This window comes from Corvus hawaiiensis, chromosome 7 (genome assembly GCF_020740725.1).
Source record: "Corvus hawaiiensis isolate bCorHaw1 chromosome 7, bCorHaw1.pri.cur, whole genome shotgun sequence".
Lineage (NCBI taxonomy): Eukaryota > Metazoa > Chordata > Aves > Passeriformes > Corvidae > Corvus > Corvus hawaiiensis.
In genome coordinates this window covers 29,520,663-29,545,667 of record NC_063219.1, presented here as the reverse complement: position 1 = coordinate 29,545,667, position 25,005 = coordinate 29,520,663, and the positions used below count along the sequence as shown (strand labels likewise).

The following is a 25,005-nucleotide window of genomic DNA, read 5'->3' as shown; positions in this document are numbered from 1 at the left end:
ACCACGTACTTCAGATTTAGATTATGTCTATCAAACTCCATCATCTGAATAAAGCTCTATAACCAATCTCTGTACTCGAGGGAGCACCAAATGTTAATTTTACTTTGCAGATCCCAAGGGAGAAAGTAGCACCTTAATCCAGAATTTTAATTCTATATTACCTTTCTGTCTTTGTTGTTTTGGGTTTGTTGGCTTCTTTTTTCCAAAGGATGAACCAGTTTTGCCTCTCTCAAGGTGTCTTCTATTGGTGTTTTCCTGGCTGCTCTCTCTCCAGCCTTGTCCTGGCTAGTTTGCTCTCTGTTCCCACAGATTTGCCTTTCCACCTGCATTTTTGGCATTTACAAAGCCTGACATTATCATCCAGGGTAGAGCATCTCTATCTTCATATTGTTTAATTTCTCAAGTCTAACATATTTGAGTTAATAAACACTATTTTCAGACTAAATTGCCATCAATATACAGACTACTACCCCAAATATCTCTGCATATGGTAACAGCCTAAACCTTATTTTATCTCTTTTTCGATACTGGTTTGAATTAAGCTACTTTTTCCTGAGAAAAAGATTATTTGCATGGTTCTTCTGCACATCCTTAACTCATTTCCCCAGAGAGGCAGGGACGAGAGATTCAAAATGTAATTCACAGCATTTACTAAGCTGCTGCTCTGGGAGATGTATGTAGCAGCTGCTCCACCTGACAGAGAAATATGAACACAATAGTATTGGCGGCTTTTTGCTGTTTGTTACAACATCTTATCAGCACTGCACTAGATTTTGGTCTCGCAGCTCATGAGTTTCCTCTCATATACCATCAGTGCTAAAAATTGCTCCAAGACCAAGAGAGGTTTGTTTCTGTTATCCCCTGATTTTCTTCTTGTTTCTGCTACTGAAAAGGTGCAAAGAGGAACTGCATTTTCCCTGTCACTATTCCAATTTCATTCTGCACAACAAGTTTTCTGTTTCCTGAGGAAAGGGATGAAAAGACAAGTTTAGCTCAGGATCCTACCCAGATGGAAAAACATTTTTCAGTCTCATTACACTATCGAGTGTAATGTTCATCTGTTATTTATCCAGCTCTGTTTTCAGATGTGTTATTTATCCAGCCATCATTTAATTATTTTCAGGTATCAAAAAGTAGAAAGCTATTGAGGTCAAATGACAGAAAGTAACATGAGTAGAAGGCATTTTAATCACAATCATGAAAGAGAAAATTGCAAAAAAGTTGCACCAGAAATTCATCCTCAACTTCCAAAATAACTGATGACTGTAGCTTAAAGCAAAAGTGGGGAAGTAAACATCTACCAAAATATCTTGTTTCTAACTGCCTCAGAAGCCAGGTCAGGACTCATTTTGATATGTCAAGGTTTTTGCACACTTGACCTCTCTGCTAATGAATTTATGTGCTCTGCCAAACTTGTAACTTGCAATTGAACAGGAGCCCTTTATGAGCCCTTTTAAAGAAAAACAAAACAAAACAAAATTATTTGGGGACTGTTAGTAAATGGTAGTGTGAAATATCACATGCCAGAGCATCACAGTAATGAGTAACTTACACATTTACATTATGCATCTATCTATCTAAAAAAACCACAGATACACACACATACTTTTGCACAAAATAAAGATCACTTTTGTTCCTAAATTGGCCTCTGAACTGCAAAAATATAGTACAAGGGATGGTTCAAATACAGCAATAGAAATTAGAGTAGAAAAACACTTATTGTACTATACTGTCATCTCTTTCCCAATTTTTTTACCAAGTCACACTATAAATAACTTTAATTATATGGTTTTCACCACTTCCCTGAGAAGACTTCATATTACTATCAGGAACTGACCTGGTTATACCTGCCTTATTCACTTCTTGCAGTCACTGTTGCAATATCCTAGCAGGCAGCAACAAAGAAAACCATGTAACACTGTAAATGCTGAAATTACAGTATCACTGAGCCAACTGGGTATGATAAAAGTGAGATAATACAGGAAAAAGGTTCTAGTGATTGATGATAATACCATACAGTTAAGATGGGAAAGCACTTCCATTTACAGTTGGCTTTATTTTTCTTTTTCTCCTTGTAAAAGTTGAAACTTTGCATGCATGGTCGCAGCCACATCAGGTACTGGATTTGTTAAGCTATCTAAAAGCTGTGTGTTACATAAATGCTTTTTCTAGGTGAAAAATCCAGACATTTAGTGTTTTTACCACTGTGTGTCTAATGCCTGGACTTAGGAGAATTTTAAATGAAAGAAAATCTCATTAGTTTCTGTACTCAGATGGGGAAAAAAAGGCAACAGTGGAGGGAAAAGTACTTACCCAAAAAAATTACTTTTAATACAACGGATTTAAAACCCACAACACTAAAATAAGTATCCAAAGCTCAGATCTAAGACATGTAAACTGAACTTTTTCTGGGAAGGCTAAGACTGGAGAAGTTGGATCAGTATTTTAACTGATTCACGGTATGGAAAAAGCATTTTCACCTTTTCTTTGGCAGACAACACAGTAAAGAGCAGGGCTGTCAACCCCAGGCTGTTGCTTTGACTCTCTGAACACAGTGACCCCAGCCAAGTGGGAAATTCAATTCCTTTGCATCTTAGGAGGGAGTAGAGCTCATTTCAAGAGCCCTGAGAAGATGTGATTCTGGTGCAGGTTTTTTTCATGAAACCTTTACCATGCTTTTCCCACTCACTGCCATGAGAATTGACCACTTAGTCACTATTCAAATTCTGTGCAAATACAACAAAAATAAACTGTAAATCTGTTTTGCCACTGTTGGGCAAAGTGTGAGGAGCAATGAAGTCACTGAGAGTGCTTATTCTGCAGGAAGACAGCGCTGTAGTGTGCCACTTACTATGGAAAAGTTTAGTACATGAACTGCTGATCCTAACAACGCAAAAAGCAATTCTAGATAAAGAAGTTAATGTTTTATAGAAATGGATGGCTAATACTTCTTTCACATGCCTGTCAATTTAATTCACTGAAACAAGTGGATTGTTCAACTCCTGCTAATTTGTAAGACAAATAGGTTTATGTAGTGATTAGCTCATTGTGGAAACTCCTGGAAGCAAATGAAAGAGACCCTTCCACAGGAGGAATTCAGAGAACTTTTGAAGTGCTGTTGAATTTAGTGTCACTACATGGCAACAAAGCAAGCAAATACCTCCTACTCTAGAATGCCTGCACTGACGTATGATGCACATTGCTTGCCCAGGAAAAGGCATATGAAAAGGCCTGGAGTTACCCACATTATGTATTAGGAGATTGATTATACCTCAGAGGGAACCAACACCAGTTTCATCAAGAATCACTTCTGATTTTTCACAATCAACCTACTAGAAGTGGATAGAGCTTTTTCTTTAAACTCACAAAAATAAATACAACAAAAGAACCTCCTAGTAAGTGGAACTTTTTCAGGCACTTTTAAAGCAAAGAGAATTAGGGAGGTCAAATTCATGTTTTACTGCAATTCATTGCTATAGAGTATGGGGAGAACCAATGCAAATGCTGTTTTGTTTATACCCCAAAGAGAGCACAGTAACACTCTATGTCTGGAAAAAGACTGACAAGAAAAACACCTCTGGGTAAAGCAATGAATTCGTCTATTAAAAATAACATTCTGATAGATGAATTTCATGGAAATATACTTTCAATATTTTCATTAAACGATACATTTATACTACAAAAGCTTTCTGCCTTCCAGATATTCATGCGTTGAGGTCATTAGCATTTTTTAGCTTGTTTTTGATGCATGCAGCCATTGATATGTGGAATAATTTAAAGCTGGTTTTTCCCTCACCAGTAAGAAATATTATTACAAGCAGAAAGCTTGAGTCACTGTGTGGTACATTATCTCCAGCAACAGAGTGAAAAAGAAAAGAGAAAAACTTTAAAAATGCACATTTAGCCATTTTCATCAGGAATTAGGCTCATGTTTCACCTCTGTATGAACCATGGCCTCAGCACAGTCAGTCAGACTATTATGGAAGCAGACTTGGAAGGGACCACAGCATTTCCCAGGCATCCCAGCCTCATGTCTCTTCTCCCACACTTAAAACAGCAAATGCATTTACAATGGTCTGAAAGACAGTGAGTTTTGGGATTAAATTTAAAGGACTGGAAAACCAGTTACTCCAAAATTTATTCCTGAGAGCCTGCCGAGAGAGACAAGGATTTGCAAGGTGAGGAAGCAGCAATCTCAGGCCAAGACCCTTGAGGTCTCCATCAGACATCCTGACAGAGGAAAGGGATGAGGTGGGTGTACAGTGAGACCCCCTGGCACTGTGGTGACAAATTTCCTTGCATCCTCACACCAGGTTACTGTGCAGCCATCACACCTGTCACACAACTGTGTGTGGGGGCATTCTTCCCTTTATCCAGGTTTCATGGATAAGGACAGATAAAGTCAAAGCTGATGGTTTTTTTATTATAAGTTCTGTTTTCTTGTTTTTGTTTTAAAACTAACCCACTCCACAAACCAATTACTAAAAGAAGAAATATTTAAAGCAACATTAACAGTGGACATGCTCATCAAATATGAAAAGACGCAAAGTAAGCAACACTGTAAACACAAAGTAGGCAATTACACTATGGGCTAATGAAGCAAAACATACAGAAAAAAAATTATCAGGGACGTGCACCAGGACTGGCTGCTATTGGGGCTGCTGTGGGAGAAAGCTGATTAAGATTACTTAGTACAAAAGAGGTCCTAAGTAGGATTTTTTTAGTAAAAGAGTAGGAGTGCACAGGAGATGCAGCAAATTAAGGAATGGGATAAACAAGACGTATTTAAATATTCCTGAATAATTTTTCTTAAGCGAGTGAAAGAGCAAGAGAGTGTTTTGATTATAATGCAGCAACTTCAATACAAATTCAATTAATATGAATTCTTTAAGGACAGAAATTAGCCAACATAATATGAGTCACAAACTAAAGCAAAGAGCTCAGTATAATTAAAAAATTAAAAGCATTCTACAGTTAAGGATACCACCTGCCATTATATGAGATGAAGCTAAATATCCCACAGAGAATATAAATTCTCTTCCCTTCCAGCATAGGCTTACACTGGCTGAGGCCTTGTAGAAGTGCTGCCCACTAAATACTGCCGCAATACCAAGCCCTTTCTGAGTTTCTTTAATGTACTGGATTCAGTACTCCAAGAATTTACACAGGGTCTGTAAATTGCTAATTCAGCAGCCACGCTGGTCGCTGGTAGATGACACCCACAGTGCCATGGCCAAAGTCCAGCACAGGAGCAAAAGGAACAGTGTGTTTATGACCAGAACTGTCAAGTCATCTCCTTTTTCCACTAAAGCTGCTCCAGCTGAAGAAGCCAACTTGGCTGCCTCCGGAGTGGTGGCACTGATCAGGGGCTGCTGCTGCAACACAGGACACGCAGCTTGAGCACTGGCAGGTGGGACCACTGGGCAGCCAGAGGGACACTAAATCATCCCCCACTACCATGAACAAATAAGCAAAGCTGGAAAAATCATCACCACGTAAGAACAACTCACAGGACCTTTCATGTAAAAGAAATGCTTTGGAGCAGAGGTTAAAAAATAAATACCCTGTGTACAAGATGAAGCTGGTGGAGGTAATAAAAACAAGATAAACTGTTAAGTTACAGGAGCATAAAAAATATGTATTCCCCATGTGAACTTACTCAGGAATGACCTGCTTCCTTTTTTCCCCACTTTCCTCTTTTTCTGATCCCAAGAATTAACCCAGCTCAGCCGTTCCCCAGCACTGCAGCACAAACCAGCACCATCAGCACCAGGCAAGTGCTCAATCTTAATGTTTTCCCCCTCGGCTTGCTGAGCTACAACACACAAACAAGTATGTTTATTCACCTTTCTACTCCCAGACCCCTGCTTTAGATTAAATCCCTTTTTCATTGCTCTTCCCCAGTGAGGTAGGGAGCACAAAACACTCAGCACACTCTGTCTTTATTTCTTACAGGCTGATTTGTCTGCCATCCTCTCCTAACAGGCTCTTCTCATTCCCTAGAACACTTTAATTCCTCTTCTCCACAGATGCTCCACTTTGGGTTGGTTGGGAGTTTTTGAGCACAGAAGTGTGTTCAGTATTCCCAGGGAATATGGGAATCCTAGTATGTCTTTCCTTTACTGAAATTACCTCTTCCGAGGTGCCCCTTTGCATTTTTCATGCATAAGAATGGTAGCTTATGGCAGCCTTAGGATCAGAAAAGACAAATAATGAGATGATCCTGTGTAATTCTTCAGGCTTTCAGGGATGAAAAAAGTAAAAATGTGGAATTGTTAAAGAGTAAATCTAACAAGAGTAAAATACAAACTACGTTGCAACTCTGTAATAGAACCAAAATGTACCAAAGATGTGGTAATACAAATACAGGGCAGAAAAAAATGAGTTCACAGCAATGTATCTCAAGAGTAAGAAAAAGATTCAAAATTCCAAGAACTGGTAATACTAACAAAAAGACGCAATTACAGAATCTACCAGCTATTGGTGTGTCTCCAATAAATGACTGTGTAAACAACCACTCTGTTTCCACTGTAATCCTCTGCGCTATTTTGTTGGGTTCCCAACAAACATTTTAATGGCATTTACTGCCAAGGAGTATCCTCTCACTGCCATGATTCAAGGTCCTCAATAACTACTTCTCTGTTGTGAAATCTAATGTGAAGGACAAACCCTACCAGCCCACAGCATAACAGGTTCTAACAAATTGCTTAATTAATGTGTTCAATACAAATGACAAATTATGTTACATCCTTTACTTCCATGTCTTTAATTATCCTGTCTTTCAAAACATTTTAAGAAGTCTTACATCACACAATCAGTCTTAAAAGCCAAAGATTTACAGCTGTGGGCTGATTTCATCATTTTATTTCCTTCTTTTTTACACATTTCAGCTCATACAGGTTTTTGCCTAGATTTAAGAACTAAGATGTATGTAAACCTATTCCTAAACACAGAATACAAGGTAAATATGAAGTGCTATGTGGAGGGAAAAAACCAACTCTGATTTAATCAATTAAAAAATGCATCCCAGTAATGTTAATGTTCAGGATAAAATAACCAAATCCTAAAAGAGTTCAATGAAAGTATTTACTCAGTGACAAGCAGGAGTCAGAAAGGAAAGGACTGGACAAAACACAGGCAAAAAAGCATTAGTGATGTTCTTGTAACCTCCAGAGAAGGGAAGATGATCCAGGAAAGGTACAATTTGATAACATCTTTTTTTCTTTTATGTTCTATATAATGTATATTAACTGTGAACTAAAAAAATAGGTGTGGCAAATGAAGTTTTCACAATATTTAGAAAGGAATAATAGTTTGGGGGTTTATTTTTAGAAGTCAAATTTACTGTCACATATCTGGCACATTTGACAAACCCAGAAGCTCATGGTACATAAGAAAAATTCTTTTTAACGTCCTTGTCTGTATGATAGACTCATTAACCCCACAGGTTACTGGGCTGGGGAGGAAAACAGGTAAAAGCATATGTACATGAGACAGACTCTATTAGTCCATGTAAAGGATGGATCCTCCATCTGACATGCAAGTTCACACTTCAACATTTTCCCCATCTACTCCCACTTCAGCCTGCACTGAATTTATGCAGCTCTTTATGGCATGGATTTCCAGTATAGTTTTAGGTCACACACTGGCAGAGAAAAAAAATTTACCATAGAAAATTCACAGCTGCTTCAAGAGACACACTGAAATGTGCAACTTGAATTTTCCCTCATATGCAGAGGCATCAAATGTACTGAAAAGAGAGGTTAAGGTCTATGTTTAAAAACACGACTCAGAGGACTGGAGATGACCTTAGTCTGATACTACACACTATAACCAAAAGAATAATTATAGACTGGAAAGGGCCTTAAGAATACACTTGGATATTACAGGTCTGCTTGAGATAAGGAGCATAAAGCAGCCAGGATTAAATGTCAGTCTTAACAGTGATTTCCTTACGTCTATGACTGCTCTGATAGGTGGTGGGCTTTAGCAGCTCTCCTTTATGTTAAATCACAAGAGCTTAGGGAGCAGAGACTGCTACAAAGTACAAAACCCCCAACCTGAACCTTACAAACCTCATGAACATGCTTTTAATTTTATGTATATTAGCTCTGACAGAATTGTCCCATGGAAATCTTCGGCATATTCCCACAGATTACTCACAGACTGAAGGAACACACTACAAAACACGCAAAAGCATTTAAAGAAATTCCAGTTACACTGGCTTCTGAAATGCTTCCAATTAGCTTGTGTGTGATCTTGTCCCTCTGACAGGCTCTGTAACATTCAAATTGTTCTATTAATGCATATACACACTCAGAATAAGTGCATTATTTAGTACTCAGCCAGTTGTGGCTAATGCATTAAGCAGTAATGCTCATCTCAAAAATATTATTTTATCTGGTATCACGCTTCAAATAACGGATGAGAACTGGCCTTAAGCCTTAGCCCTCCAAACAATGCAAGTTGCATGGTATAAGGTCACACAGTCTGTACAATTATTTACAAAGTCTCAAGAAACTTCACTGAAAACCATTCTTTTGCTTCACACAGTTGGCCATAATTAATTCTTGGTAGATTTTTAATCAAACTGAGTAAAAGATCAAGCTACTTCCTCATGTAGAGCTACAGTTCTTGAAAATTTCTTTTTTGGGAGTAGGATAAGTAGGCAAATTTATCAGTTTCAGCTGGAGATGATACATATTTACACAGCATGAATATATGAAATTATTAACCTTTTCCATCAGGATTCTGTTCATACTCTTTTTTTCCCTATATAGTTTTCAATAAATTTTAACATCATGTTTTATGCATCTCACTCATCAGACTCTATAGAGTCCAAAGCCTTTCTTTTTCTAGTTGAAGAAGTTGTTCCTTGAATGTTTTTCCTTAGTTATGTATTTCATTGTTTTCCTAGACCTCCTTGCTGCAGCTATGCTGGAAAACCTTGTTTAAAGGTGCTAAGAATTTGTGGAAACTCTCCTTTGCATTCCCCAAATGATACCTCACATCTCACTTGGGAATTTTCATCTTCTCAGTTATTTACAGTCTTCATCCTTGTTTTGGTAAAGCCTAGGGCAGCACATGTCTTCTGGCACACACCATAAATGAAAAGCTACATAAAATACCGCATTTCATTGCATTGAAGTCATCTGTCCCATTTAAAAGCTATTGATATTTAACCCAAGACTGATGAGAATGAACAAACTGAAAGTCGAGCACCCCTTGACATTTCAAGAAAATGTAGACCAAGGGTAAAATGAGGACAACTCTCCCTGGCCACCCAAACAGTACTTTTCCTCAAAAGGGTCACTGTGAAGGGTAGCACAATACGGTTAGCTCAGCCTGCCCTGCTAACAGAGTCCTTGAACACCCTGTGAAAATGGGCAACACTGGGCAACCAACATAAGGAGCACCTTGAGTGCTTTGTTATATGCTCATTAGACACCTAAGAAATTGCATTCCCCCTACCTGACACACTGCTCTTAGTTTACTTATGGGGGCTAGTTTTACAATTAATGCGTTTTTTACATACTCAGTTCTCTCTCTGAACCTCTTTCTTTGTTTTACCCATGGTACCCAGTCATCAGCTTTCAACTTCACACCAAACATTTTCTTTCTCAGCTTAAAAGGCTTCCAAGCTGATTTTCAGCTTAAGCAATACTAACAGAAAAAAATAAAAGAAAACAAAAAACCCAAACCCAAATAACTTGCTTAAGTAATACCAGGACTGCCTGGTAGAATTCAAGCTGACTAGAATTCGAGGGGGAAAAAACCCAACCCACATAAAACACTTTATTTTTAAGAGCTTTTCTTACTGTTTACATATTATGCAAGCATAATTAGCAAAGAACCAGTGCTACTGCTTTTTTAAAGTAGCAGGAAAGAGTAGTAATGCCTCCATACTCCCACCTCCTTCGCACTAAGAGGTGAAAGAAAGTTACGTGAACAACGAGTGATCCATATTCCCTGGCTGTACAAAATAAGCCCTACTCCTGTACTTACTGAGGATCCCCAGATTCAGGATATGCTGATGGAACAATTGAATTGTTTGGTTTGTGGGATTTTTAGGAAGGAGTCTGTTTCTATCACAAATTCTTAAGGTGCATATGTACAGTAGACAATCATTTCACTGCAGAAGAAGTACAAAGCTACTTTGGAACATGGACTGGAAGAGACTACATGAAAAAAGCCATTTTGCACAAATTCATCTGTCTCACGGCATGATGCCATACATTTGATATGAGAAAATGAACTAATTATTTAACATTTGCATACAAATTACTTATTTTTGGGGTTTGAGGCATGACTCTCTGTGTGATCTTGGGCCAGTTTCTGAATTTCTCTAAATCTCTGGTTCCTTATTTGCAAAGCAGATTAGTATTAGTTATGCAGGATGGGGTGAGGCTTAATTAACTCAAGCTTGTAAAGGGCTTTCTGATCTTCAGATACTATGGAGAAGAAGGACTAGAAAAACCCATTTAAGACATGAAGAAGCATGTAAAACCATGGCCACACAACAAACATTTGGCATATCAACTTCATACAGAAAATCTGCACTAACATTTCTTTGTAGTAGCAACAAAAATTACATTAGCAGAAAGAATAAAATATGTATATTAAAAATAATTAATTCACTTACTTCTTCCTAATTTCTAGGTCTGAAACTGGAACACATCTCAGGCCAGCTCCCAAGACCATGAGGGATGATGTTAGTAACACTGTTACCCTCAGACCTAAGATGAAAACACAACAGTATTTTACAAGTTAAGTCAGTAATGTTGCAAAAGAAACATTGCTTAAATATATATATATATATATACATACTTACATGCAGTCTCACAGAAATAACACATATTTCTTTCAAACCATAAGCACTTTGGTGCTGATATGAATTCTAGACACATTATGAAATCCTGAGTTATTTTCTACACTTACACTCCAGAATCACAAAGGCTTACTCCTGGCATAGTAATGCACAGGAGTGTATCCAAAATCTTTACAGACATTCTTGAAAGTGAAAAGTGGTAACAAAAGTATCGTCGTAAAGTACACTATTCCCTTTAGAATTAGAGGCATCGGGGAACATGCTCTACTGCGTCATCTGAAATCTAGGCAGACACAAAGAAAAATCTGGACTTGTTCATTCTTCTCCAACCACTTAATGAGCACAGACACAGCACTGTTATTGTTTTCTTTCATAATGCAGACACACATTTCAGCCCAAAGAAACAACCATTTATTCAGGGGGGAAAAAGTGTGAGTATTTTTTTGCAGTCCTTGCAATTAGGGTAGATTTTTGCTGCTCTCAGCTCAAATTGTCAGAGGTTGTAAATATCATACATTAGAAAAAAGCCACAATTGACTGATTCCTTGAATATGTTTTTTCCTCATGCGATTTTCAACTGAGAAGCACTTAGATTAGAAACAACCTTATCTTAGTGCTGCAATTCCTTTTGCCAGCAGTTGTTTGCTGCTGCTAAGGTGTTTCCATCAGCAGCAAACAGTGACAGCTGAGGGGCTTAAGCTCCAGAATCTTGCAAAACACCAAAATCATAAATATGCACAATTAAAAACCACAGAGAGAATCTGCATCTGTGAAGCTGTAAATTTTGAAATAATTTCACAGCAATAAATAGAAAATAAAGGGCTTCCATGTCCCTAGTAGAATATAATAAAAATCATTAATGATGACAAACACGGAGTATCTCTAACATTTAGATAAAACTAGTAATTATCGAAAATACAGATGGTGAAAGAACCTGTCTTATGATAAGTCACCTATCAAACAAAATACCTTGATTCTTTCTAAAACTGCCCATTTTCAGAGGAGTGCTCCCTCTGTGACACCTGTAAACAGTACAATTCAACTAATAGTTGCATTAAATATTTTGTCTCCACGTATTTTACTAAAATGTAATTTTACTGATGAGACATAATTTTGCTCATATTGTGACAGCTCATAGTGAACCTCACTCATGGGTATGCAACTCCTGGAGCTGGACACTGCACAAACCAAACCTAAGACAAGTTTCTCTCTCAATCAGCATAGCCCAAGACAACCCAAACAAAATTAAGTTAGTAAGTTAAGTTACAGGTTTTCTGAACTGGAAGTCTGACTTCCTTTGGTAAGGCTCAGTCATTAACAGAAGGAATGCCAGCTGCAGTGATGTGACTCCGAAGGACACCTCACAACCCTAATGCCCAGGAGAAGTATCATCAGCCAAAAATATTTCTTTCCTGGGAAGATTTCCTAATGCCTCCCTGACTTAGTTGCTTCACTCTGTGGTCAACCAGCAAATGCTGCTGTTAAACTGGTTTTTCTAGTGTGTTCAGAAAGCCCTAAATAAATGCCCACTTAATATGGCTGTTCAAAACCTTCAGGTTCTTATGTTTACTGGGCCACCTGAGTCTTCATGCCACACTTAAGTCCACATTACCATATTGTCTATGCTGCGGGGGCAATTTCTTGTATCTGGATTGCATACATGATGCTTTTGCCTTTTCTTCTTGGAAATGAATCTTTGTTAGCACTCCTTTTGTGTATAATGAAAATCTGTATGCAGTAAGGATTGGAATTTTATTGATGGAGGATTGAAATACAAATCTTTGATCTGAAAAACCTGAAGTTTTCCATTAGGAAATGCTATCGAAACGTTTCAGGAAAACTCTAGTAATGTACACATCACCTTACTTTCCATGCAAACTAGGATCTTTTTGAACAACATTTCACGAAACACGGTGTGTTCTGCCTTTCTAGAGACAAGGACAGCATGGAAAGTGCTGCTCATGGGGCGCTGCTTAAGGTACAAGCCAGGGGCAAGCCCAGGACACAGCAGTAAATGAGAAACAGAAATTTAAGTTTCAATCACCACAAGAAACAAAATTATTGTTTCCATATAAAAACCTTCTATTTGATTTCTTATTTTTTTTAAATCCCTAAAGCAAAAAAAGCAAGAAAGTTCTAAATTAAATCTGCACAAAAATTTCCTTAAAAAAACCCCCAACATGTAATTTGGTGAAAAATTAATTAGATGCTGAAGTTTGCCTCCAGCCCTAAATCTAAGCTTAACTTTAATGTCAACCTCACATGTCAGGTAGTTTTAAAGTAAAATTATCTGTTAAAGCCTCAAAATCATGTATGCCTGATCTCTCCATTCTTTGAAGTCCTAATCTTGAATATTACTTACTGTAAGGTGTCCCTTTTAAATGTTTTGATTGCACAGATTATTCTCTGTCCTTTTTTTCTGTTTCCACCTTAACATGTAAGCATACCCCTGAAAATTCCTTCGGTTAATGCTGCATGTTGAAAATGATGACACCAGGATGAACAAACAACTGCCAGACAAGCAGCATATTAGACATTTTCTTTGCTAATTACACAATATAGTTTTACCCTCTAAGAACCTCTGCCTGTTGTTTTGCTTTACATTTTACCTCTTTTTCATCTTTGTTAGAAACCAGTCTTTTTATTTATCTCAGTATTTTTGTTTTGAACACTGCAGTTGTCCTGACACTGAATTTGACATCTTGTATTACTCTAAAAGGTTCACCCCAGAGTGCTTAAGATAGCAACCATGCATCATGGGGACTATAAACCAAAGTAACCAACCAAGCTTGAAAAACAGTCTGTGAACCCTGCAGAAAATTATGTCTCTATTTTAAAAGATCTAAGTAATTCACTCAACCAAGAGATTTTGTGTAGATGTAATTAACTTCATTAATTCTACCCTGTAAATGCAAGCAGTAATTGGAGGGAGGGAGGAAGGAGGGTACAGCTTCTTAAAATCCATCATTCAGTTTCTATCCCTTTCTATCCGTGGTTTCTGAAGGGCTAGAAGGGGAGGAAATTCCTTTAAACAAGATTTTCTGCCAATGGGTGAAGTTGCGTGTTCTTTACGCTTTGTCTTCTTAGCTGCTCATTCCCATCCCGTTCTTGCAGGAGGTTTCTGGGCCCCATAGGTGGCAGTGACTCTTGAGCAAACTGCGGCCTCATTCAGAACAGCCAAACCTCACTGATAGCAACAGAAAAGTCCAAGCAAGCAGCAGAAATTGAGTCAGTAATAAAAAACACATATTAATTATCATTTATGAGTGTAACAGTCAATATTGTTCAACTGTTTAACCCTCCTGTGGCTCGTAACACCATCTGCTTTATGACTTCAGCAGTCAATGCTGCATTTGCAATTCTTTTTAAAACAACTGTCTTCAAACTCCAACTACTATCAGAGATTTAACAAACTCTCAAGCCACAATCCCCCACCACCCACAGCCCAACACAGAGCGCAAGCAGAACCCCACCATGCTGGCATGTGGGGGAGCGGCTGCCAGTGGCACCCAGCTGCTCTTCAGCTCCCTCACAGCAACATCAAGCGAGAGCATCCACTACATTGGTGCTGATCTCCCACAACTCCTCCAGCATGCCTTACTTTCAAGATGCTTTTCAAAGTATATGAAAAGAAAATGCATTCCCCCACCCCCCACATTACTGACTTTAACCCAATGAGTGAATTACTATGCTCAGTTTAATAAGAAATTTAACAAAAGATGTTGTATGGCTACAATGAAGTCCTCATTCCAACAATTTATACATTACAGCCTGGCATTCACAAGGAGAATGTGATTGACTCGTTCCTGTGCATCGCCCACCTGAGCCCAGCACAGCAGCTCCCTTGGTTCCCCACTACTGCTAGAGAGCACCGCAAGCAGCCCCTCCTAGCTCAGAGCATCATACATGGCAGACATTGTTTGAGTGTGGTTTCCTCCCTACAACGAAGCATTCATCCTAGGGGAAATCCCAGTCAGATGGGCAGAACAGACAAGTTTTCACCTTTCTCCTTTTATTTAATGGAAGTTTGGCCAGAGGAAAGGCTGCTGGATCCAGCCCTTCTCCGGGCACGGCAGCAGTGATTTCCCTCACACAGATCACACACCTGCTCTTAGATGCAGTAACATTTGAGGGGTTTTCCAACTTCCCCTGTAGATACTAAAAGTGGTTCTCACAAATACCAAGTACAACAAGGCTCTGAGTAGAAACAAGTGACATCAGCCTGCTGCATTTTTTCACAGTTTTTAAAGACCAGGATGAAAAGGCGAATGGTCCCTTCTGACATTGAACTGAAAGCATTTGCTTAACTTCCCTATCATTTTGACTAAAACATATCTAGCTAAGAGAAAATAAAATGTAAAATTCTGTCTTGGTCCACACACACCAGGATATTAAAAACTCATCAATTGCAACAGCTGTTCCAACAATTCACTGTTAAATTGTGCTTTTCCTCCCAATTTAAAGCAAATTCAAAGACATTCTTGTTTTGCCTTTCTTGACAAAACAAACCCCTGTTCCTGCATGCTTCCTTCTACGAAATTTAACCTAAAAAAAGAATTTTTACATTTGGGTTCAGTAAGCAAAGTACTGAGCTCCAAGTCTTCCACAATTTTTCTTTGGACTTTTTTTATGTCTTGTTTAAATGCCCTTCTTATTGCTCAAACATTCTTTTTTAAATGGGTTTCTTTACTGGATGCTAATTCTCTGATTCATATGATGGGTCTGCTTTTGTCCCTCTTAATACATGCCTATACATTTAGCTATAATTTAAAAAAGGCTTAATTAAACAGCTCCCTTTATCAGGGAATCCTGAAAGCATTGCATACACTCACCATCCTCCAGAAATCTTTGGATTTTGAATGTAATTCTAGCAAAATTATACTAATAGCTGCAACATTTACTCTCATAACATCAATTATCTTTGCCATTATTGAAATACCAAAAAAAATTGGCTTTCTACTAAACACGGCAAATAAAACTTGCATTGTGCCTGCTCTTTGCCAAATTGACTATAGTCATTAAGGAGGATAAGTGGCAATCCTCTTTCAGAAGAGGCGTCCTTGCATCAAGCAATACAATTTTCAAAAGAAAAGAACCTTTTCACTGATGTAAAAATACTTTGTAGCTGAGATGTGGTCCCAATCTTTCTGCTAACATATGGAACAAACTTGAAAAGTCAGTATATTGGGCCTGCCTCAAATTCCACAAAGGCACTTGATTGCAGAGTGGCATAAATTGTGTTTGGAAACTCAATGGAAAATAAATACATTCTCAAGAAGAGCATCAATAAAAACTGGGAACCAAATACCAACACTGCATGCAAGAGAGAACAACTACCAGGTCATACGTAGCTAATCCAAAATTACAGATTCACAGATAATTCTGAGGTGGAAGGGACCCACAAGGACTGAGTCCAACTCTTAAGTGAATGGCCCATACAGTGATTGAACCCACCACCACGGCCCATACAGGGACTGAACTCACAGCCATGGTGTTATCAGCACCATCAGCACCATGCTCTAATCCTGGTTTGGTGGCCAATATATCATTGGTGCTATTAATTGCTGCTTCTATCGTTGGGTGCTATTAAGCACAACCTGGACCTCCCTTTCTCTCTGGCTACTTGATGCTGATGCTTCTGTTACTGCCCCATTCCAAACCTCTGTTTTTAAAACAAGCTGAAGCCAAGTGCGTCCATTCATTCCCCTGGCTTTATGTGGCACTGCCAAGACAGCATCCAAATTTCAACTGGAAAGATTTAGGACCTGTTTTTTTTTTTTCCTGATTGAAAATGAAGCCAACTCAAACATTCTGCAAGACAGGTGACAGCATCCTTCTGGCATCAAAATGAAAGAACCAAGCTCTATCACACAGAACCTGTCTGAAATAAATTAAACCCAGAGCTACATTTTAACCCGCAGTCTTGTCTAGGGCACAAGGAGATATTTTCCTGTTCTAATCCATAACACATCCCAGTTCCACCTTTCAGTGGAGAGTTGCAGGGCTGATTCCACCAGACATTGCTCCAATTTCTGTCTGACATAAACAGTTGGCAGATTGAGATGACCAGATGAAACATACTAGAAACTTCCTGAAATGTAGATGTAGGAGGTAATGATCTTCAGAGGGGCAATTTCTCTTTATAGTATCTTGCAGCTGTTGCAACAGAATCTGTCAGCAATTGCTGTCCAGTTAACAGCAAGGCTATCAGCAGGAGTTGGACATTTCTATAGAAATTGATTTACTTGCAAAATTTAAATTTGAGGAAACTAACTCTGTACACAAACACAACAAGCTGAAGTAAAACAGTTCCTATGATTTGGATAAGCTTTCTCATCAGGGTCAGAAATTCAGTAGAGCCAATATCTCAGAATATTCCCCCCATCACCACTGATGGGGGGAACCCACAGGGAAGTCCCTGCCAAATCAGGAAGACAGACAGGTGCCAACAAACAGATCTGACCCAAAGATAAAGTCATATCTGCTGCTTGTGGGACAGACACAGCGAGGCAGTGTGCAAACTGAAAGCATGAGGGCCAATACACACCCTTTCTTTTTTCCAGTGCTCCTCTCAGATGAAGAACATGCATTCTCTGCACAAACATAGTCATGTGCATCCTTGTAAGGAGAGTATCCCTCCCAAATTCTGAGGCTAGTTAAGAATCTTGTAGAAAACCTCAATATAGCTCAGAGACTCAAAGTACAAAATTTATCCAGTCAAGTGTTTCACAGAGAAGACACTCATCTTGAGGGAAATGACTGAATACATATAAAACAGATACGGAAGCTGACAGGATATAATTCTGAGAAACAAAACTAAATAGAATGCAATTGAGAGTTATTATGACAATCACACAAACACTCCACAATTCCTGAACTGCTGCATCTTTCTTTATGTGCACCCCGACTGTAAGGAAACCAAGACACTTAAGTACACACTCCAATTGCACTGCTCACTTCTGATTTGTATTGTAAATACTGTTCCTGTTTTTAAGTTATTTTTATTCTTTTCCACACACACCCCTCCCCAACATTCATTAAAGCACATTAAAGTCCTTATTCTTCTGTTTACTCTAGATACAAGAACTTGACTGCACCTGTTAGAAAGAACAACAAGCTCAAACAACCACATCAAGAGGCTGCAGGGTGCTTTCATCTCATTTGCATGGATGAGGCCAAACCCATGTGAACAATGGACTTACTCTGTTTTAACATTATCCCAGCGTAGTAGGCAAGCACATAATCAATCTCTAAAAATAAATCAAGGAAAGTATCGCTTAATTCTCCTGCTCTCTACTCCTCTACATTTAGTTATCACAGACTTAATGACTCAAGTTCTTTACAGAGTTGGCTGCACAACCACAGATTTAACCATTGTTGGTGACACACTACACCTGTAAATACAAAGCAAGTATTTGAGAGTTTGTGCAGCAATCTAAAAGTCTGGTACTGTAAATAAAATAGTCCTGTTTTTAAGAACTGAACAGGCCTTATCTAAGCTTTCGGATATATAAAAAGGTAGTTCACAACTAATGAAGCTTTCTTCCATGTGGCACTGAAGGATTTTGAAGCATCCTCACAGTTTAACATCAACAATGGGAAAAAATGGAAAAACATGTAAATTAGAAATCTGCACTGCAAGTTTATACAAGTGTTGCAAATTCTATTCAGCAATCCAGAGACTGACATTTTGCCTGAACAGATAAACAAAGTGCTCAGCTGAATGGTATTTGCCTGAAGATCAAAATGATGATTTTAGAATCAGTTATAGACCCTTTACTAGAATATCTCCTATTGTTTAATAACACGTTTCTTGACTTCAAAGGAGACCAATTATTTTAGCCAATTATTGTTATTATACATTTTACTGGAGAAAGCATCCATTTTATCTGGAACTAATCCAAGTGCAATGAACCTCTCTAAATGGTTGCAGAGCATCTCTGAGAGAAGAGAGCACTAGCCTGGGGCAGCAGGACCTGCCTTATGAAATCGGGCAGGCCATTTCTCTTCTGCTTCCCCTTTCTCTCTTCCCCCTGCCCTCTGCCTTGTTTATTCAGGCTATGAACACAGGGAAACAGGAGCCAATCTCACCGTTAATATTAGAAAGTCTGTTAAATCAGGTGTTCTCTTCACCTGAGGTGAGTGCAGTGCTGGGACACAACAAAAAAGAGCTATTTGAGTGCTTATTAAATCTGTGACATTAACAACACTTGTATGAGTTGTTCTTTCTTCTCTTACCACAGGTAGCTGCTTTCTACTCTCAATATCAATATCTAATAAAACATGAAGATTCAGGTGAATCATTAAATCCATCTTTGCCATTTGATAAAATTAAATCTACATAGTGGGACGTCCTAATGTGTACATACAGAGAGATGTAGAGCAATCACCAAAATATCCAATAATGCAGTCGGGGGCTAAAGCTCCTCATTAATTCTGAAGCTAAAGTAGGGATGTCATTAACGAGTTGACAGAAAGCACAAGACAAGATGCTTTCACTCTAGCTCTCCCTGTTGTATTCCTGAATGAACACCAACAACTTAAGCCCTTACAGCACCACACAAGGGGAGGGAAGCACTTTCTTTTCTCTTTCCACTCCTTTCAAGGACTCCCAATTGCACAGCAGGCTCAATTACCACACCACTAACTACAGAGCCTTACCTGTGGCAACAGAGAGCAAAAACAATCTCTATGACACACATCTACCAGGGAAGATGTTCTGTTGTTTTCTTGGTGATACTTGCTCGCACCACTCAATGGAGCCTTACTTTTTAAAAAGTACAGCGACATTTTGCTTTGCCTCAGCAGAGTATCAAGAAGCAACCATGCAGCAAGGATTGGCAGCTCCATTAAATACTGCCTAGTGCATCCGCTAAGCAGGACACTTAGTGCAAGATTTCTCCTTTTTATTATTCCTGCTGCAAGTGGGGGAAATAAAGAGCTGGAAGAGCTTCACTGATGTAATATCCATGCAGGTCTTGTGACTTATATGAAAGGTCACTGGAGTGAGCTTTCAAATTTTCTCTGTGTGAACAGTTTCAGTGTTACTTTAGCATTAAAATGCATCAAGCACTATTTAGGGTACATAGTTCATTCCAACAGACATCTTTTGCAGCACTATAATGAGTCCTAAACCCATCATATTTTTTATGGTTCTTGATAAATTCTTTAGGTTCATGTGATTAATTAAAACTATAACACCACCACCTTTCTCAAGTATTCAAAAGGAATGGCTCTCATCAAAAAATGAAGAAGAAAACCAAAAATGTTTCTAACTGCAGTTACACTTGACATCCTGTATTCCAGAAAAAGACCAGCATTCTTTGCAAAAAGCAGAAGACCTCTCACTTTCAGAACACTCTGGCTGAGTCACAGTTCTCCAGCTCTCAAAACAGGAAAAATCTAAAAAGTCCGCTCTACTAAAAATCTGCATGAGAAAGCTTAATTTACAGCTTTTGAAGAAGTTGGAGCATTGATCACAAGCTCCTGCAGCACAATTAACAGCAACAGCACAGCTACAGAGCCACAATAGCACATGCATGCGAGAAGCACCAAAAAAACGAAATTACGGCAGGAAGTGATGGAATAGCTCTGAATGACACCATTAGGAGAAAGGCAGGGCAAGCCACAATTTCCCTGGCCCTGGGAATATATAATAATATAGGTACAACTAAAAAACTTCTTAAATTTGTGTCAGGTCCTTGGTCTGCTCAGTTAAGGCTATACCATGCTGCCACTGGGAGAAATCAAATACTCTCCAAGAAAATTTGTAAAATAATGAAACAACTGCCAAAACATCATATTTCTTCAATTTACTTCTACTCTTCTCAGCACTGACCATGGTTTTGGGGGTTTGGGTGTCTTTAAACAAGTATTTTATATAATCCAAATATTTTTATTTGACAATATCAGACTACAAATTTTCACAACAGGGAAGATTATTTCAGGACCTGTGTTATGCACTGTTTCATCAGTCTGAAAAGGCAGGCAAATATCCCTGTTTGACATAGCTCCTTTCCCACAAGCAAAGCATTTCTTACCAGAACAAAAAATGCACATGTGAAAAATCAGCAATGCAGAAAATATCCAAACTTCATTAACAAGTAATGAACCTCATTTTGTGTTTGCTTCAGACTTGTCTTTCACACCTAAAACATAATATGAAACTAATTCCTAAAAACAACATCTGCTGAAAATAATGAATAAAAATTGTTTAGTTTATGCAGTTGTGTAATGCTTTTACTGGAACTCAGAAATCAGTAAAGCAGGGTTAGTTCAGCATTACCAAAGGAAAATGGTCTTTCTTTGTTCATACTTAGCTTTTTCTGAGAGAAAAAAATAAGTATCATGTTAATTCTTTGAAGAAAAAACTCCGTTTTCTTTAAAGGAAATAGATTCAGCTTTTGCAGAACAACAGCTGATCTACTCTTCTTTCTCTTTAATAGAATTCTAAACTAATAGCTTGGAATTATAAATACAGTATAAACATACAGCTAGCAAAATGAATGCAATACAACTTTCCTATGTACTTTACTACTTCCATAATAAAAATCTATGAGAAAGCCCAGGGGACTTTGATAAGAGCGAAATTACTATTGTCATTCACATTATGAAAGTTAGTACCAGCTACCTTTATGTAGCATGGCTGCCACACTATTAAAAACTCCCAGAAGAAAGGAGACTGGCAAAATGTCAATGTTTTTAAAATGCAGCAAGGCAATGGAAAACAAAATAGTATTTTAGCACTTTTTGTCCCATTCCACAAGGCTTCCCAGAAGGGCAGAGATACCAGCCAGAGGGGCCCCAACCTCTTCTGCATCCCACTGGTGCCTCCATCACGAGGACAGACATCCGTCACCACCAAAGCCACACAAGAAGGAACAGCCACCCTCCTCTGCGTCAGCAGCACCCAGAGAGCCCTTCAGGGAGCAGGCGGCTGTGGCCCGGGACACCTCCAGAGAGGCAGGGATGAAGGAAGGGTCAATTCATCCTCTGGCTGACAAGAGACACTGCCAGGCAGAATTCAGAGTGTGAAGAGGCCAAACACTGGGACCTTGTTGGAGATAAGAGAGGCAAAAAGGTCAATTGTGTCCCAAAAGATTCCCAACTCCTGGTTTTAAAAGCGCCTCTCAAGGCAGTTCACAAAAGCCACGCTGCTGACCTACAGTGCAGTGCAGGCATCTGCCCCCTCCCCATTTGCTGCTGGCTACCTCAGTCTCATTTCCTACTGCCTCTTGCAATATCCATCTCCCTGTGCCTCCTGCTCAACTCGTTCCTCCACCTTGCCCATTCCATGCACTTCTTGCTCTCTGGCTCCAGATCTTATTTCTGCATCTGTGCCTCCCATACTTCACCCACTACCTTGCTCCATACTCTCCCCTTCTCATCTATCCATGGGCTTTTCTCATTCCTTTGAGCCCTTTGAGCTTCTTGCATTCAACCTCTCCTACTCCTCAACAACCAAGAGGAGTGGAGAACAGAGGAAAACAGGAGGACAAGATGGGCATACCACAACACAGGTGAGGTAGGAAGTAGAGAAGAAGCAGTCATTAGAAAGAACTTGGGTCAAGAGAAGGTTATGAGGAACAGTAAAAATACATGAGCATACAACACAGGAGATAGGTATCAGTGCACAGCTACCCTGGCATTATACCCTTTGTAGTCAACTTCTAAAAGCTACTGTTATTAACAGTTAGATACTAACAAAATATCTTCCTGTCTGTCTTGATCCAGTTCAGGGATGCTTCAGCGCTTTAATTCTGCTTGTGTTAGCAGCTGCATAAAAAAAAGCAAGGGATCATATTTTACACTGGTAAATGATTTCCCTATTCATCAATTTCACAACATCATGGTGTATCAATTTACATACAGAATCACAAAGTTGTTAGGGTTGGAAGAGGCCTCTGGAGATCCTCTAGTCCAACCCCTCTGCCAAGGCTGAGGGTCACCTGAAGCAGGCTACACAGGATTGCATCCAGATGGATAGTGAGTGTCTCCAGCGAGGAGACATGACTCCATGACACTCCTGAGCAGCCTGTTACAGTGCTCTGCCACCCACAACATAAAGTTCTTCCTCATGTTGAGGTGGAACTTCCTGTGTTTTAGTTTATGGCCATCACCCCATGCTCACTGTGCTTGTACGTGCAGTGCACCAAAGCCTCAGAAGAGCGTTATCCCCAGATAACATGGCCATTATTATTGCCACATAAGCTATATGCAAATGTAATTATTTTACTTCCCATCATGGAAAAGTTCTTTCAAATCAAGCATGCAGCTTCCTGATATGCTTCAGCACGTAGTGTTTAAACAGCTGCCCCAGCACCCCTGCAAAGACCTGTGTGAAGAGTGAAAAGGGCACAGCAGTTGCATAAAGGAGAGCAGCATAAACAGAATGTATGGAAACACAGCAGCAATCAGAGCTGGGGTGGAATCCCACCCAACAGAAAGACCTAGCTCCAGTACAGGACATCTATCTACAGCCATGATTGATGCTTTTCAACTCAACCTGGCCCAGCAGGAGGTATGAGGATTGCTACTCAGAATCAAGATAGCATTGCTATGAATCATAGCAGCATCAAGTTAATGCAACCCATCAGCTTGCAATTAAAGCACTCTGTGTTGCTAATGACTGCGTATCAAGTGGTCTTTTGCAGCATGCCCGACCCCAAGGAGGGTGGGCCAATCAATTCTCTAATGAGCCTCACTTCGTGGACATTCATGTAGCCACAGTACATAAAATATAGCAACAAAAGCCCAGTTTGGTTCAGTCTTCCTTTTTCTTTTCTTCTGATGATATAGAGGAAAAGTATGTCTATACAAATAGGCACACCAGCACTCATCAAAATAAATTTTGTAAAACCAAGCTGATCAAATATCTGCTCTAGTGGGATTTTACCTATATTCAGCTCTCTAATTGCTTCTTTCATCTCTCCACATGAAAAGCAACACTTCATCTCATTTCTTCCAAGATTTGTTAGCTTAGGAAAATTAATCACTTTCACAGAATTTGATAGGTGTGGATCAGTATCGCTTACAAGATAATGAAATATGCATCATTAATAGCATGCAGTAGATGTCTACAGGATGAGAGAGACAGACTGGAGTAAAGCAGGTAATTTTCTTTCAAACTTCTTTTGTATTTGGCTCAAGTACATCAACCACTTGCATTTTCACCAAATACATGCACCTTTCACTTCTTATGAGTCAATGCATTCTCCCCCCACTCCTTTCTTAGCTGAAGCACTAAGTTCAGATTTAACTTTCATTCAATCCAAAAGAGCTTCTTGCTGCTCTTGTTGGAGTTAAAACCTTTGCCATTTTTAAGAGGCTTAAAGGTCATAATGGCCTGAAAAACTTTTAAGATCACCAAAGGACTTTGCCCACTATGGCAAACTGTATAAAGAAGCAACTGCTCATCTGTGACCACCCCATTGTGCCCTTCCCCCTTGAATATGCCTCCATGAATTCCTGGAAATTTGGACAGTAAGTTATGCCACCTGATGGGAACTTGAGATAAGATAAAGGTGGTACCATTTTCCGATTATCTCAGACTAGGAAGAGATAAACAAGCTGGGGGAGCACTGGTAATGAACACAAAGAATCCACAGGAAAAGCCTACTCAGCAACTGGGCTGAAAATCAGCTCTGACTGCGTCCAGTAGGTGGAGGCCATAGCCCACCCATTTAAGATGGGAAGCCCACCAACTCAAAAGAAGAGAAAGACCGAGCATGGGACTAATTAGCATTGGAAGAGAGGGAATCATTTAACCAATAAAATAAAAAAAAACCCCTGTGTAGCCAAATTATTCCTTTGTTTGCTAAAATGTATAAATGGTGAAACCCCCCAGTGAGAAAACCAGAAGAGGATCAACCAGATGTTGTCTGGATCCATGGTTGGTGATACCTTTCTACTCTATCTCTCTGTCACTCCCTATCTCTCTCTACCTCACATTTACTGTTAAATAAAATCTGTACTATGGACTTGGACATATGGTCTCCTTTGCACCTTAATTTGGGCAGAGGCATCTCTCTAATAATCGTAACAACTGGATCCTAACACCATAAATACTAAGCAGAATCAGCTGTTTATGATGAGACTACTCTCTCATCTCTGCATCACACTTCCCTTTCTTACTTGCTCCCTTGCCATCCTACTCACATTTTTGTATCACCAAGTTT

General features: G+C 39.1%; 1 protein-coding gene across 2 annotated transcripts in view; it reads right to left on the bottom strand.

The window, feature by feature from the left end:
• The window catches only part of SLC49A4 (solute carrier family 49 member 4), a 66,968-nt gene that overhangs the window by 35,138 nt on the left and 6,825 nt on the right, over positions 1-25,005 (bottom strand). The window contains exons 1-2 of one of the 2 annotated variants that reach the window (XM_048310030.1): positions 10,832-11,053; positions 10,643-10,736 (exon numbers count right to left, since the gene is read on the bottom strand). In XM_048310030.1, coding sequence (XP_048165987.1) covers positions 10,643-10,736; positions 10,832-10,907 — 170 coding nt within the window. In that variant the 5' untranslated portion in view covers positions 10,908-11,053. Of the gene's footprint in view, positions 1-10,642; positions 10,737-10,831; positions 11,054-25,005 lie in introns of those variants that run through there. The other variant, XM_048310029.1, reaches the window with a different exon arrangement.